The sequence below is a fragment of the Spea bombifrons genome, chromosome 13 (genome assembly GCF_027358695.1).
Source record: "Spea bombifrons isolate aSpeBom1 chromosome 13, aSpeBom1.2.pri, whole genome shotgun sequence".
Lineage (NCBI taxonomy): Eukaryota > Metazoa > Chordata > Amphibia > Anura > Pelobatidae > Spea > Spea bombifrons.
This window is the reverse complement of record NC_071099.1, coordinates 20,337,585-20,352,855: the sequence shown is the minus strand read 5'-3', so window position 1 is coordinate 20,352,855 and position 15,271 is coordinate 20,337,585. Positions and strand designations below refer to the sequence as shown.

Sequence of the window (15,271 nt, the reverse complement as noted above, 5' to 3'; positions counted from 1 at the left end):
ACGTCACTTATGGGGGCGGAGCTATCTGTGGGAAAATGTGTGAGGAGTTTGGCGCCTAAAGGGGAAGCAGCACAGCACATACATGACACACCACACATGACATCGGTCCGCCCCGCCCCTGCTTTCACATCATGCTCTGCGTTATTACAGAACTTATTATTATTGCCCAAATATGCGACTTGGAATCCTGCTTCCCGTATTATTACCCCTGTAGTAACCCTGCACCGGCTGTTATTGCCCCATATCCTTTAACAGAGCAACCACACGGGGTTGGTTCGCTGGCCTCGCTTGCAATTGCCGACGCAGAGGGTGCTGGGATTTGTAGTTCGAGTCACTTCCGTATCCTGTACCGGACTGTCCCTGGGCGGTGAGGATGGAGGCAGCCGATGTGGAGGTTCTCTTGCAGGAGGCTGGAGAGAGTATCGAGGCTGCCAGTAACTACAAGAGGGAGCTGCTGCACCGGTTACTGGGCCTCACCCAGGTCCGGAAACAGGTGAGCGGGGCTGCTGGGTTTAGTAGGGGCCGGTGGTATTGAGCTGGGGCTACAGGGGCTTGGCGGAAGTGAGCGGGGACGCTGGAGTTTGAGGGGGCTCGGTGGAACTGATGAGGGTAGCAGGCTACGTTTGCCTGACTGCCTTTTATTACATGAAGGGTTAATTACACCTGTGCATGCCCCCCCCCAACAGATCAAAGATAGTGCAGCCCAGACTCGGGGGGCTCTGCAGCAGCACTTCCTGGATCTTAAAGGAGCCGTCACAAAGCTTCTGGACGAGCGTCTGCTGACGCTGCTGCAACAGGTGGATGCCGTAGAGGAAGAAAACATCAAGCCGCTGGATGACTGTCAGAAGCTCTTGGAACACGGAGTCCGCACGGCGGATGATCTCCTGAAGGAAGGTGGGTGCTCGTTGGCAGAGCTGGCTCTGGGCCGGATAGTTATGGCACAGACCTATCTCATCCGTTCTGTTGTCCCATGTTTAAAATGTCTTTGCTTCCCTATTCAGGAGAGCTTGCCGTGTCCTGCCCGGCCGGTAAACGCGAGAGCCTGTATCGTTTTACAAATAAAGCTCTTCGCATCCAGCTGGACAGGTGAGTCCCGGCCGCTCTTATACGTGTACCTGTGTGTGTGTTCCGTATCTGAATGCCAGTGTGTGTATATGTGATCGTGTTTATATAGCGGTGCAGATCACAAGGGCCAAGTGGATTCGTCTGTCGCCCATTTCTGTGTTTCTATGGCCAGGCACCTGCTAGTTGAACACACATGCAGGATATTAGCTGGGTCGATCCCCGTTTTAAACCCTGGGTTTAGCAGCCTGGGGGTACCCTTGTGGATGGATTCTGTTGACCCTTTTGCCTAGTTGTTCCCCCAAGAGCTTTGTAGAGAAGTCTCTCTTGGGTCCTCCCCAGTTGCCGCAAATGGCAGTTATCGCCAGTGATTTGTGGATTTGCTGCGCTGATGGCGCCGGCGACCCCCCCCTACCGAGGCCAGACTCGCCTAGCAGCGGATTCTCAATCTCCCTGGCAGACGAGGATGCCCCTGCTTTAACCCTTCACTTGCTGATCTGTTCACTTATTTTTAGTTTGCCGGAGGTTCCATCTTTGGTGGAAGCCCCCTGTCTCTCTGCCCAGCTGGATGATTCCTTCCTGTCAGTAGCTCGAAATCACATCTCTAAACATGGAGCGGTGGCATCCAGGCCTCCTGTGCAAATTGATGAGCTGATTGAGAGGCCTGGGGGTATCCTGGTGAGGTGGTGCAAGGTAAGTGACTCCGATCATGGCATTTATTCACTAAACTGTGGGCAGAAGAAACTTGCTGGGGTTAACCCTTCGTAATGCAGAGCTGGGAATATTCAATATTCCCGGCTCTCCTGCAGAGTTCCCTGGTGCCATGTTATTATGTAGTAAGGAGCATTAATACCCAGGGGGGCCTGGTGCCATGTTGTTATGTAGTAAGGAGCATTAATACCCAGAGTGCCCTGGTGCCATGTTATTATGTAGTAGGGAGCATTAATACCCAGGGGGGCCTGGTGCCATGTTATTATGTAGTAAGGAGCATTAATACCCAGGGGGCCCTGGTGCCATGTTATTATGTAGTAAGGAGCATTAATACCCAGGGGGCCCTGGTGCCATGTTATTATGTAGTAAGGAGCATTAATACCCAGGGGGCCCTGGTGCCATGTTATTATGTAGTAAGGAGCATTAATACCCAGGGGGCCCTGGTGCCATGTTATGTAGTAAGGAGCATTAATACCCAGGGGGCCCTGGTGCCATGTTATTATGTAGTAAGGAGCATTAATACCCAGAGGGCCCTGGTGCCATGTTATAATGTAGTAAGGAGCATTAATGCCCTGGTGCCGTTGGGGACCCCTATGCCGTCTTATTATGTTGTAAGGAGAGTTAGATATCTGTACCGGGGATTCTGGGTATTATGTCCCCAATGGGAAGAACGTTATTAACCCTGAAATCTGTCTGTTGGCACATATAGTATGTGTATATCATATATATGTATGTCTGTCTGCGCCATTCTCAGGGCCCCTGCTTATTAACCTGTTTTCTGCCTGCAGGTTGACGACGATTTTTTGGCGCAGGATTATCGTCTTCAGTATCGCAAGAATTCATCCAATCACTTTGAAGACGTGTACGTGGGCTCGGAGCCGGAGTTCATTGTGCTGCACGTCGCCCCCAATACCGATTATCAGTTCAGGGTGTGCGGCCGGGCTGATGGGAGACAGGAGTGGAGTCCGTGGAGTGTTCCCCAGCTGGGGCGGACCGGCCTGCTCCCGCACGGTAGATTGCAGCATTAGAACCGGTTTAATGTTAACGCCGTGGCCGTAAAAAACATTTTGGGTTACGTTTAGCAAAATCATTTGCGTTTCTGAGAACGGTATGTTTGTGCTGCCGGTTTCAGGCTCATCACGGGGGAACGGGGCCAGGCCATGCGCTTTATTGTGTGATTCCGGTGGATGGGGGGGTCATCGTGTGGTGGGGCCCAGCCTGTGTGTCCATACGGGTGGATTTATGTTCTATGGCTCCGGAAGTGAACACTTCACGGCTGCTCGGCTGTTACACCAGCGCAAAGTTTCCTTCAGAACCTTCATTTGAACACGATTTTAATATTCCGGATCACAGCAGTAAAGAGATTATGAGCGTGGAGCGGCCACTCACCCCACCGTGCTCACGTTTGCCCCCTTTTCTTTTTGACAGAGTGGAGTGGCGGCTTTGAAGGGTACAGTCTGAGTAGCAGAAGGAACATCGCCCTTCGAAATGATTGCGTTGGCCGCGGAGTCCTCTACTCTAAAGCTGCCACTTACTCTTTTGGGCAAACGCTGACGTTCAGGTGAGAAGCTCGACCTTTGTCTCCCTTCGCACCGGAACCGAGGAATTAGTCACGGGCGTGACGTCGGGGCGCATCCTGGTCCCTTTATCCGGCCTGCGCTGCGGCGGCGCTCCGTGAAGAATATCTGGTGTCTCGTGTTAATGTCTGTGGAGCGAGGGTCGCGTGTTAATGTGTCTTTGTGGAGCGAGGGTCGCGTGTTAATGTCTTTGTGGAGCGAGGGTCGCGTGTTAATGTGTCATTGTGGAGCGATGGTCGCGTGCTAATGTCTTGGTGGAGCGAGGGTTGCGTGTTAATGTGTCTTTGTGGAGCGAGGGTCGCGTGTTAATGTGTCATCGTGGAGCGACGGTCGCGTGTTAATGTGTCATCGTGGAGCGACGGTCGCGTGTTAATGTGTCTTTGTGGAGCGACGGTCGCGTGTTAATTTGTCTGTGGAGCGACGGTCGCGTGTTAATGTGTCTTTGTGGAGCGATGGTCGCGTGTTAATGTGTCTGTGGAGCGAGGGTCGCGTGTTAATGTGTCGGTGGAGCGAGGGTCGCGTGTTAATGTGTCTGTGGAGCGACGGTCGCGTGTTAATGTGTCTGTGGAGCGACGGTCGCGTGTTAATGTGTCTGTGGAGCGACGGTCGCGTGTTAATGTGTCTGTGGAGCGACGGTCGCGTGTTAATGTGTCTGTGGAGCGACGGTCGCGTGTTAATGTGTCTGTGGAGCGACGGTCGCGTGTTAATGTGTCTGTGGAGCGACGGTCGCGTGTTAATGTGTCTGTGGAGCGACGGTCGCGTGTTAATGTGTCTGTGGAGCGACGGTCGCGTGTTAATGTGTCTTTGTGGAGCGAGGGTCGCGGTTTAATGTCTTTGTGGAGCGAGGGTCGCGTGTTAATGTCTTTGTGGAGCGAGGGTCGCGTGTTAATGTGTCTTTGTGGAGCGACGGTCGCGTGTTAATGTGTCTTTGTGGAGCGAGGGTCGCGTGTTAATGTGTCTTTGTGGAACGAGGGTCGCGTGTTAATGTTTCTTTGTGGAGCGACGGTCGCGTGTTAATGTGTCTGTGGAGCGACGGTCGCGTGTTAATGTGTCTGTGGAGCGTCGGTCGCGTGTTAATGTGTCTTTGTGGAGCGAGGGTCGCGTGTTAATGTGTCTTTGTGGAGCGAGGGTCGCGTGTTAATGTGTCTGTGGAGCGAGGGTCGCGTGTTAATGTGTCTGTGGAGCGAGGGTCGCGTGTTAATGTGTCTGTGGAGCGAGGGTCGCGTGTTAATGTGTCTGTGGAGCGAGGGTCGCGTGTTAATGTGTCTGTGGAGCGACGGTCGCGTGTTAATGTGTCTGTGGAGCGACGGTCGCGTGTTAATGTGTCTGTGGAGCGACGGTCGCGTGTTAATGTGCCTGTGGAGCGACGGTCGCGTGTTAATGTGTCTGTGGAGCGACGGTCGCGTGTTAATGTGTCTGTGGAGCGTCGGTCGCGTGTTAATGTGTCTTTGTGGAGCGAGGGTCGCGTGTTAATGTGTCTTTGTGGAGCGAGGGTCGCGTGTTAATGTGTCTGTGGAGCGAGGGTCGCGTGTTAATGTGTCTGTGGAGCGAGGGTCGCGTGTTAATGTGTCTGTGGAGCGACGGTCGCGTGTTAATGTGCCTGTGGAGCGACGGTCGCGTGTTAATGTGCCTGTGGAGCGACGGTCGCGTGTTAATGTGCCTGTGGAGCGACGGTCGCGTGTTAATGTGTCTGTGGAGCGACGGTCGCGTGTTAATGTGTCTGTGGAGCGACGGTCGCGTGTTAATGTGTCTGTGGAGCGTCGGTCGCGTGTTAATGTGTCTGTGGAGCGTCGGTCGCGTGTTAATGTGTCTGTGGAGCGTCGGTCGCGTGTTAATGTGTCTTTGTGGCGCGAGGGCCGCGTGTTTGTGTCTTTGTGGCGCGAGGGCCGCGTGTTAATGTGTCTTTGTGGCGCGAGGGCCGCGTGTTAATGTCTTTGTGGAGCGAGGGTCGCGTGTTAATGTGTCTTTGTGGAGCGAGGGTCGCGTGTTAATGTGTCTGTGGAGCGACGGTCGCGTGTTAATGTGTCTGTGGAGCGACGGTCGCGTGTTAATGTGTCTGTGGAGCGACGGTCGCGTGTTAATGTGTCTGTGGAGCGACGGTCGCGTGTTAATGTGTCTTTGTGGCGGGAGCTGCGCTTCGAACACGTAGGACAAACCCTGTGCTCAGTTTCTTGATTTTAAAGCTGCTGTTCCACCCACGCTGCAGAATTTAACACGTTTGTAACTAAACATTGTCGGAAAAATCCTACCTCGTCCCATCACTCCTCAAATCTTTCCCAGAAATCCTTTTTTATTTGTTTCAATCATCATTTTATTGCCAGGAGCTCACTTCCTGTGACAGAATGTCACATGGCTGTCTTTATCGTTAACCCTTCCTTATGCACGCAGAAGGGAAATATAGAGGTTTTCCTGGGCTAATTGATTACTGGAAACAATCGGCTCCCTCCGCAGTCAGATAAGTCACGGTAGTTTGTGCTTTGTGCAGGGTGGAGGCTGTCGGGCCGACGGACAAGCGAGACAGCATTGGTGTCTGTGCAGAGCGGCAGCTGGAGTGTGAATCTTTGCAGCGGGATCAGGCTGTTTGCATCAGTACAAGCGGTAGGTTGGCCTCAGAGCCCCGGGGTAGTGACGTGGTTGGATTCATGGCGTGTGTGTTTAAGCGTGCGTGCGTGCATGCGTGTGCGATGAGGCTCCGCCAGGAGTAGCAGTCGTTGATGAAATGCAGAGCAGGTGAACCATGTGGGTACTTGCACATGCTCACTCACGCTCTCTGTAAGTACCATCGCCTATACTGTTTGATGCTTGTGACGTGTGACAGCGGTCGGTATTCATCACATAGATTGTCTCTTGCAGGTGCTGTCTATGTAAATGGTAAAGAAATGACTAACCAGCTGCCTCCAGTGTGTCCGGGGGCCACGGTCACCTTTGACATGGAAGTTGTAAGCGAGGGGCCAAACTATAAAAGAAGAGTGACTATTGGTTCAAGCAATCGGGAAGTGGTCTTTGATTGGCTGCTGGATCAGTCATGTGACTCTCTCTATTTTGGTTGTTCATTTATTCACCCCGGCTGGAAAATCCTGGTGTTTTAGCGGAAGGATGTATTAAGAGTTTGGGGGGCCGCTACGTCTCCGGTGTTGGCTGCTGCCCTGAGCCTAATTTTGTACCAGGCGGGGTTCGGGCCCAATAACCAGGGAATCGATTTTATTTTGTTATTGCGTCGTGTTAATATGCACACAGCGCACATTCACCAGCGTCTCAGCGAATGTTGGGAGGGCGTCCATCGCTGGGTGCTTCTCAGGCCCTTTAATAGCAGCCATTGTTGTATTTGAGAACGAGCTGCGTCTGCCCTGGTTGCTGCTGCATAGTAGGATTCTGTGGCCTTTTTGCCCGACTGCTGTTTTTCGGAGTGCCTTTCAGTATTAGCGGCCTCTCCTCGAACGTTTACACGTCACCACTCAGGGCGTTTTCTGTATTATTCTGCGGCTTGGAATACTCCGCTTGCGTTACGTTCGCTGGGTCTGTTTGGTCCGAGGATTATGGTAACGCTTGCTTTTTCCTTTTCTTCGCTGTAACTTTAGCGTGTGTGCGCAGATTAACAGCGAGTGTTAAATGTTGATTTTGGGCTATGCCTGTGTTCATGCGCGAGCCACACGTTGGAATAGTGGGACCCGGCGTGCCCTGTGATAGGTACGCGATGTTCACGACGTAATAGGGGGTCTGAATCATGCCTATGATTTAATGTTTTTTGTAACAGCAGAGAAGTCATTAAAATGTTACATTTCATGGAAATGCTTTGATGCAAAACCTTGCTCGTTTCTCTTCTCTACAAAGTCTGATAAACGGGATTTTTGTAACCATGCGCAGCGCTGATCCTGCTGGGGTAGTAAGTGTAGGCTTGCAGGGGCAGCACACATTCTAAAATACCTTTAGTAGCAGAAGATATGGCTGTGGCCCCTGCATCAGATGACCCCCCCATGGAAACAGGATGGTGTAGAAGAAGAAAGCGCGCACACACCCGTTATTTTCATTATTTATTAGAAACGAACAGGACAAGATATTTCATGACTGTTTCCGTACGAGGAGGGAGCGCGCCGTCACCATACCTTGTGCAAACATTGCCAGGATCTCTAACTACAAGTAAATTCGGTTTTACACGCAGAGACTAAAGCGAAATGGAAGCCAAGCGCAAAAAAACTCTGATCTACAACATTAAGCAAATGAAAATTCATCCTAAAGCCAGCGTGTCGAGTCAAGAACCCTTTCCTATTGTTACACGAATCAAGTGACGGATGAGAAATATCCACGAAAGGAGAAGCGCGCAGCAGACTTATCTTCCAGAGCATCCGGCTCTACACGCGTCACAGAAAGCACGAAAGGAACGCCAACGGCTTTACACACCTAGAAAAAGATGATAAGAGGAGAAAACCATCCTCGTCCGAGCAGAAACCGCACACCTAAAACCAATTCTGGATTTTATTACCCCAAAGGGCACAGTGTTAAATAGGGCTGTCGCGTTAAGTCTGTTTGGATTTAAATGCCTCGGGGGGGGGGAATCCACATATCGTCACATGATCGAAGGGCCAAAGGGGCTATTTTTAAAAGCGGGAACCTGGCCGTTGGGCTGAAAGGTGCACGATAGATCCCTTTAAAATACACAGAATTCAGTGCAGAACACGTTTCACGCTAACAAAGATGACAGGTTTTACACCCAAAACCAGCAGCTCGTGATGATCGGCTCCTGTCCGCCTCACAGGAATAAATAATAATCAAAGTCTTTATTGCAGTTCATATGTAAAAATTCTTTGCATTTAATTCCAAAGAATGTCCAACTGAAAAGACGGGACCGCGGGAAACGAGACGCCATTTCATTCCCCCCCAACAGAAAGGGACCGTGAACTACATGAGTAGTATGAGACAGAATGGCAGCTCTAGGCACACGACAAAGTGCTACGTGATCCTACAACAGCCACGCTGGGAGCTGCATCTCATACAAATATCTTAAAAAGGGAAGAAAAAGAAATCGCGTGGAAGCAAAATAGGAGCGAGACAAACACACGCAGTTCTGTGTGCAGCCCGCCATCCGAAACACAGGAGAGCTGCACGTTCTGTACGAGACACCAGAGAACGAGAAATCCAGTCCCTCCCCACCTCTGTAATCAGCTGCGGGGTTGGTTAGGCCACGCGAGACCCCCCCCCAGACGACCATTTCTCAGAGGACAAGGGTTGCCCGGCCTTCACAGCTTTGCTTTTTTGCTCTGTTTTGGTATCCCTGAGACACTGTCGTTTTCCAGAGCTTTGTCTCTGCCGTTGGTCTCACAAAACCCATTTGTCGCGGTGGGTGCTTGGTGACACGGTTCCTCCGTGGCGCAGGAGGCAGACTCTCCTCTGTCCAGCTTGCTCTGCAGCTCCCGCAGTTTGGAAACCGCTTTGTCTATAGTAGATATGTTGATGAGGTTGAAGTCGTGCATACTCACAAGATGAAGCATGAAATTTCGACACAGGTTCTTCTCAATTATTTTGGAGCCAAAGTTTTCCACAAACAGCATGCAAGCGTGATTCATCTGATTGTCTGCGATGAACCTGCATAGCAAGGAGAAGGTCAGACAAACAAAGCCAGTCTCCCACCACCCGTGGACACCAGCATAGGGCCTGCCACACGTCATTACGCCACACGTCCCGTTTAAGTCCCTGACGGATGTTTTGGAGCCATCCTGTGTCCGGTAAGAATTAATTACCCGTGTTTCATGATGTGCAGGTTCCAGAGTTTCATAACTTCTTTCTCTCCTTCATTGACATCTGAGAATTCCTCAATTTGCTAAATGGAGGGAGAGAGCAATTAGAGAAACCTATTATAAGCACATGCCTCAACTCCGCCAACAGACCATGGCCGCTACTCCCAGCCTCATCCCACCGACCCTGACCCACAGTAACCGGCAGGCTGGCAAGACCGGGGCCCCGGTAACTGGAATACGCAGGCAAAAGCAACAGATCCACCTTAAGCCTGATCTCCTGTTAGCCTAAGCTTCCAATTAAGGAGCAAGGCTGGGAATCTTACAGTAATCGTTTTCTCCCTTAACCACTCGGGATCCTTCTCATCCTCACTGTCCACATCCATCTCCTGGGGCCGTAGAGGGAGGCAGGTATCGCTGTGGAAGTACAGTCTGTTATGGCCGCTGCTGTATGTCCTCTGCTGCTGCACCTCTCCATCCTCGGACTCCAGAAACTCAGACATACTGGCCTTCGTGCGTTTTGGTCTTAAAATATAAAAAAAAAGAAAAACAGTTATCAGGGTGAGCGAAAAGGTCATCTCTCTCCATCCGGTAACGTGATTTATAAACCACAGGTGGAATTAAGTTGCCTATGAAGTTATACAGTGCTTCGGAATATGATGGCGCCATCCAACTCGCACCGAGATCTCTATATAGTGAGGATTACTACCTGCACACCAGGATGTGAGTAATGGGGGTCCTTTTGACTGGGCCATTTCGGCTAAACGCAAAGCCTGGCTGGCGATGTATGTCCTGGGGGTTTCCTGCGTACGAGCCGTCGTAGCACTCATTGATGGACACGTCGATTCTAGCACCTTTTGGGTGATACTGAAAAAAAAAAGTGTCGATTTTAATCATTTTCTAACAAGAAACCCCACAAAAGGCCGATATAAATCAAATGTCCCCGTTGTTCCTCCAATGAATCTGAAATTAAGAGTCAGGAGCAAAGTAAATGCGGCTCTGTCTGGATGCCAGAAATCCCGTGGTACCCCCTACATTAGGGGTATCCAACCTGCACCCATCCAGCTGCTGCAGGACTACATCTCCCATACTCCTCTGCCAGGTCCTTCGCTGAAAAAGCATAACAGGAGATGTAATCCTGCAGCAGCTGGAGGGCCGCAGGTTACATGGCAGTCAGCATTAGCAGGGAGATGATGCCAGCTGGTGGCCACGTTAGTAAATTAGCAGAAGCTGTCTGTCTCTAAATTATACACTTATATATATAATATACACATGAGAAACAGAAAGCGATGGCAGATAAGAACCATTCTGCACTCCAGGGCAAGAAATTCTTTCCGTTACCACGTAGTTAAAGACGAATCGGCTGTGGCACAGCTTCAGGTGTTTGAGTAAACTGTACAGCTTCCGGCAATTCAGCGTACACCACGGGCAATGCAGGTCGTCCCTGGCCTCGGTCTGCTGTCTCGTGTTGTTATTGTAGAGGAACTGAGGGGCAAAAGGAAGAAAGTATACGACGGGTCCCAAAGCCTTCAGAATGCGTCCCAGTTTATTACTTCCCCCTTCACACCAAACACACTACCTGATAAAATATCCGCAGTTTCTGGCGCGGTTCACAGGAAAGGTCCTTCTCCTTCCTCGTCTGCAGATCAGATAAGGATTCCTTCACAGCTGCGAAAAAGGGAGGCCGTCAGGTTCTGAGCGCTTCTCATTTCACCAAGATCACAAATTGCTTTATTACACGGTTAAAAGCGACCCCCGGCTATCAAATAGAGCAGGGTTGTTCAACCTGCGGCCCTCCAGCTGCTGCAGGACTACATCTCCCATACCGCTCAGCCAGCCCCTTAGCTGAAAGAGCATTATGGGAGATGTAGTCCCGCAGCAGCTGGAGGGCCGCAGGTTGGACACCCCTGAAATAAAGGTACGGCTGTGGTTCGATTGTTCCCCTCGGAACCCATTAGCACTTCCAGCCAGCGCAGCCACCCCTGCCCACAGGCTCTCACTTCATTCATTCGCACCCTTATTGCCACCGCTAGGTCCCGCTTACACTTTTTATTTAGGTCCCAATTAGCGGGCAGCGAGTCGTTTAGACGCAGCTTCCCTTCCATCTCTTACCCACGGCGTGAGCGGGTTTGACAGATGCAGGTTTCAGGTCCGGAGAGAGACTGTCGGAGTTCCGAGTGGCGAGAGGCTTGGCGATCGGGGCAGTGGATTTATCATTTGTATCGCTCGTCCATCGAAGGGAAAACTGAAGAGTTGGTCCCTGAGAAAAGGTTTCAAACGGAGGCAGCCTCTGCAGATAAACATCGGCCGTAAATTATACACCCCGGGGCGGCAACACCAACATACCCGATCAGGAGAGCCAGGGGCATTTACCTTCCCGTCGAGGATGGTTTCCCAGGTGGCCCTTTTCTTGCTCACGGGACACTCCTCCATCTCCTGCATGGCCACTTCGTATTCTCCATCCAGTAACTGCAAACGCCTTAAGCCACAAACATCGGCTCCGTTTAGTGAAATGAAGAGACTCCCAGAAGCTGCATTTATTAGAAGAGCTCAGACACTCACCTGTTCTTATCAAATACAGTCATTTGTGCCACGAACGTCTTCTCCCCATCCTCCCGATTCGACGAGTTTCTTTTCCTGCGAGCAGGCGGCTCCTCCGAGACATCTAATCGGAAACAAAGTAAGTGACTACGGCTGACGTGGAGAGAACGACCCGGACAGACCCAGACGTACGCATCACACTTTACAGGAGTTCATACATCACATCATACCAATGTTTTCGTTCGCCTCTCCATTGGTCACGGAGCTGAATTCCCGCCTCCCGGGGCAGGTCACTCTGAAGAGCAGCGAATAGGATTTCACCGTGTGACTGTTGCTCGGCTCAAACTCATTGCTGGAAACGGCGAGTGACGGCAAATTCCCCGGCTTCACCGGGTTGATGTCTGGATTTAAAGGCACCTGCTTCTTCCCTGTAGGAACCTGTCTTATGGGACAGCTCACATCCTGCGTGAACGGGGAGAAAAAAAAAAAGCTCCACGGGTTAGAGTGCAAACCTGCGCAAGGCCACCTGCCACCAGGTTATGGCCACGGCTTCGCCTGACAAGGTGTCCGCTGCCAGTCTGAAGCAGAGCGCGAAGCACACAAACATTCTGCTCGATCTAGAAGCCACCGACGTGGCAGATCCGTCACTCGACCCGCCGCTCGCGCTCCGGGACCCACCTTCCGTTTCTTGTGGCAGACTTTCACAAGCAGGACTTCTAAAGTCACGCAGCTTTGTTCATTTTCAGAGTTTTGGGACGGCTTATCTGGAAAGGGAAACATGCGCAGCGTCAAAACGAGGAGCCCCCAGAGGTCCGGAAATAAATTGTGGCCATTTTGGCGTCGGCCGTACTCACCGTTTTTATGGAAGAAACCAGTGAACGTGAGCTGCAGGTGAGCAGATAAACTAGAATGAAAGCGGGACACGAAAGACCTTCAGAGGCGGAATCTGATAGCGTTTTTACATTTGCAAACACCCCACCCCCGTTAGCCACGCTGACGTTTCCGCAGCCGGCTCTGCGGCGTGGGGTTAGCGTGAACAGACGTCTCCTCGCGTCAGGGCAATGCCGATTATTTCCATGACCCCCCCCATTTATCACCCGATGCAGCAGAAGCAACTCGCCGTTACCTGTGAGACTCCTGATCGCCCTTCATCTTCTCCACTTTCAGCAACATGCCATCCACCTTAAAGGACTTCCTGCGTAAAAACAGACGTGTGCGGATGAGTAACCGGCAGCCGGGGACATGCACACTGCTTACACGCCAGCACAACCCCGTCATCTACACGCAGCCGCTGACGGGTGGCGGAAGGAAGGGTACTTTACTCAGAGGGTAGTGGATGCATGGAACCGCTCGTTTACAGCGTCCGAGTCAGGAGCAGTTCCTCCGGATCCATCTCCAAAAGCAAAGCCACGTGACTAACAGAGAAATCCTAGAGGCTCAAAATACGAGCCACGGAAATTTTCATTTAATTAGAGCAGACAGGATAGGGTTACTGTAACCGACCGGCGGGCGCGAAGCTGCTGCCGCCGCCGCGTTCTGCCACCGGAAGGTGCGGTTCATTCACACTCGGTGGAGAGCCAGAGAATCCGCCGCGGGGGCCCGCGGCCCCTCCATAACTTCCAGCCATCAGTATCGGCTCATTCCACATCTTCCAAACGTCTCAAGTTACCTCGAAATAGTCGCACTGAGGCCGATAGCCTTTAATTCCCGCTGATCACCGGATTACCGGGTAACACGAGACCCTCACACGCAGCCGCGCACCTCGAGAAAAAGGGAGCGGCACGAGGCCCTTACGGACGACAGGCACTGATCGCTTGCACTCGTTGAAACGTAATTTCTACAAAGTCTAATCACTCTCATCACCCTTATCCTGCAGGCACGCTGCGTCCTTACCTTCTGCCGTTGGACCTCGAGTTCCGGTGAGACATGTACGTGAGCGTTCTGTGCAGAAATATTGGCTGCAAAGGGGGGAAAAGAGCGGTTATTGAAGCCGCAGCAGGAAGCGTCCGGCCCCCACGGCCCCAAGACTCACCGCGATAAGGTTCCTGGTGCGCAGAAAGCGGTAAATCTGGGTGGGTTCTGTGAAAGGAAGAAGAAGCGGTGAGCATCTCTGCGGTAACCGGGACGACAGCTGAATGTTACGGTCTGGCTCAACACACAAGCATAGGGACAGCAATCAGACCATAACAAGAAGGGGGGGGGGCAGGACTCCAAATCCCACGTGAGAAGTAAATGGACGGGGGCAGGACCCCATACCCCACGGGAGAAGAGAATGGGGGGGGCAGGACCCCATACCCCTCGGGAGAAGAGAATGGAGGAGAGGGCAGGACCCGATACCCCACGGGAGAAGAGAATGGAGGGGGGGGAGGACCCCATACCCCACGGGAGAAGAGAATGGAGGAGAGGGCAGGACCCGATACCCCACGGGAGAAGAGAATGGGGGGGGCAGGACCCCATACCCCTCGGGAGAAGAGAATGGAGGAGAGGGCAGGACCCGATACCCCACGGGAGAAGAGAATGGAGGGGGGGGGGGGGCTGGACCCCAAACCCCACGGGAGAAGAGAATGGACGTGGGCAGGACCCCATACCCCCCCCCTGGAGAATATCTTGCATCCCACAGGGCAATGGGGGGGGCAGAGCTTTATACCCCACGGGAGGGGCGGGGAGCTTCTTCCGCTTCACAGGAAGGACTCCTTAAGGGGTACCAGCCTATACCCCACAGACACTACGCCGAGGGCTTCCCAGTCTGGGCACCCGGCACAATGAATCGCCCCTGCGGTCTTTATCGTTTTGCCTTCCCTCCGGATCCCCGTGACGATTAACAGAATGGGGGCTCGGGCCGCGCGGTCTCCGAGTGACTCACTCTCGAAGGCCTGTAGGAAGAGCTCGTGGTCCGCCTGGATCTGCTCCATCTTGGCTTTGCGAATGGGCTGGGGCAGTGAGGCGGGGGGTGCTCCGTTGCTAGGAGCTGAGCCGCCCTGTTTTTGGGGTGCCATCCAGTTATTCGGGGGCCATGCGCGCAAAGCCCGCGCGGACACCCTACCGATTCCCTCAGCGTCTCTCAGTGCACGCACCCAGCCCCGCCCTCCTACATAGTCATTGGCGGGCTCTACCCGTGGGCGTGCGATAAGGCTCGTGCTAATTGGCTGGCGCTTCCGTCACTCAGAGGAGGGTTGCTAGAAGGCCTGGTTGGTCTGTGCGCGCGCCACCTCCATTCAAGTGAAATCGCGGGAAGCCGGCGTGGTGCATTCTGGGCCGATCCGGTGCGTAATGGGAGGCGCGGAAAGGGGGAAGTTGTGCACAGTGGGAGGGGTCCCAGGGGGCACTCTGGGCTCTCTTTTGTCTTTACAGCCCCCGAATCACTATGCGGTGCCTGAGAGCCCAAGGCCTTTCATACAAACTAATGAATTATATGATCCGTCAACCACATAGGAGTATGGATCCGGAACGAGAGATGTGTGGGAGGAGTATGGATCCGGAACGAGTGACGTGTGGGAGGAGTATGGATCCGGAACGAGTGACGTGTGGGGGGAGTATGGATCCGGAACGAGTGACGTGTGGGGGGAGTATGGATCCGGAACGAGTGACGTGTGGGGGGAGTATGGATCCGGAACGAGTGACGTGTGGGGGGAGTGTGAATCAGGAACGAGT

General features: G+C 52.6%; 2 protein-coding genes across 2 annotated transcripts; one reads left to right on the top strand and one right to left on the bottom strand.

The window, feature by feature from the left end:
- Positions 1-141: 141 nt before the first annotated feature.
- CRLF3 (cytokine receptor like factor 3) lies at positions 142-6,456 on the top strand. The gene is made up of 8 exons (XM_053453510.1): positions 142-493; positions 687-894; positions 1,002-1,086; positions 1,578-1,755; positions 2,562-2,784; positions 3,202-3,334; positions 5,836-5,948; positions 6,204-6,456. Exons 1-8 carry the CDS (start codon positions 374-376, stop codon positions 6,437-6,439), a joined length of 1,296 nt encoding a protein of 431 aa, XP_053309485.1. The 5' UTR covers positions 142-373; the 3' UTR covers positions 6,440-6,456.
- A 912-nt stretch (positions 6,457-7,368) lies between these two features.
- Positions 7,369-14,710, bottom strand: SUZ12 (SUZ12 polycomb repressive complex 2 subunit). The gene is made up of 16 exons (XM_053453406.1): positions 14,484-14,710; positions 13,653-13,699; positions 13,514-13,578; positions 12,747-12,815; positions 12,475-12,524; positions 12,299-12,384; positions 11,851-12,082; positions 11,642-11,744; positions 11,453-11,558; positions 11,192-11,369; positions 10,659-10,747; positions 10,421-10,564; positions 9,789-9,946; positions 9,406-9,604; positions 9,086-9,165; positions 7,369-8,930 (listed from the first exon to the last, which is right to left on the bottom strand). The coding sequence occupies exons 1-16, from the start codon at positions 14,614-14,616 to the stop codon at positions 8,585-8,587; spliced, it is 2,085 nt and encodes a 694-aa protein (XP_053309381.1). The 5' UTR covers positions 14,617-14,710; the 3' UTR covers positions 7,369-8,584.
- Between the last annotated feature and the right edge of the window lie 561 nt (positions 14,711-15,271).

What these genes read in the sequence shown, in the direction of transcription:
- CRLF3 (XM_053453510.1), top strand. Translation starts at nt 374, where the DNA reads ATGGAGGCAGCCGATGTGGAGGTTCTCTTGCAGGAGGCTGGAGAGAGT. An exon ending in GACCGGCCTGCTCCCGCACG is followed by an intron (nt 2,785 to 3,201) that starts GTAGATTGCAGC and finishes TCTTTTTGACAG; the next exon opens with AGTGGAGTGGCGGCTTTGAA. An exon ending in TGTTTGCATCAGTACAAGCG is followed by an intron (nt 5,949 to 6,203) that starts GTAGGTTGGCCT and finishes TGTCTCTTGCAG; the next exon opens with GTGCTGTCTATGTAAATGGT.
- SUZ12 (XM_053453406.1), bottom strand. Translation starts at nt 14,616, where the DNA reads ATGGCACCCCAAAAACAGGGCGGCTCAGCTCCTAGCAACGGAGCACCC. An exon ending in CAAACCCGCTCACGCCGTGG is followed by an intron (nt 10,748 to 11,191) that starts GTAAGAGATGGA and finishes CCTTTTTCGCAG; the next exon opens with CTGTGAAGGAATCCTTATCT. An exon ending in GATTCGTCTTTAACTACGTG is followed by an intron (nt 9,947 to 10,420) that starts GTAACGGAAAGA and finishes TTTTTTTTTCAG; the next exon opens with TATCACCCAAAAGGTGCTAG.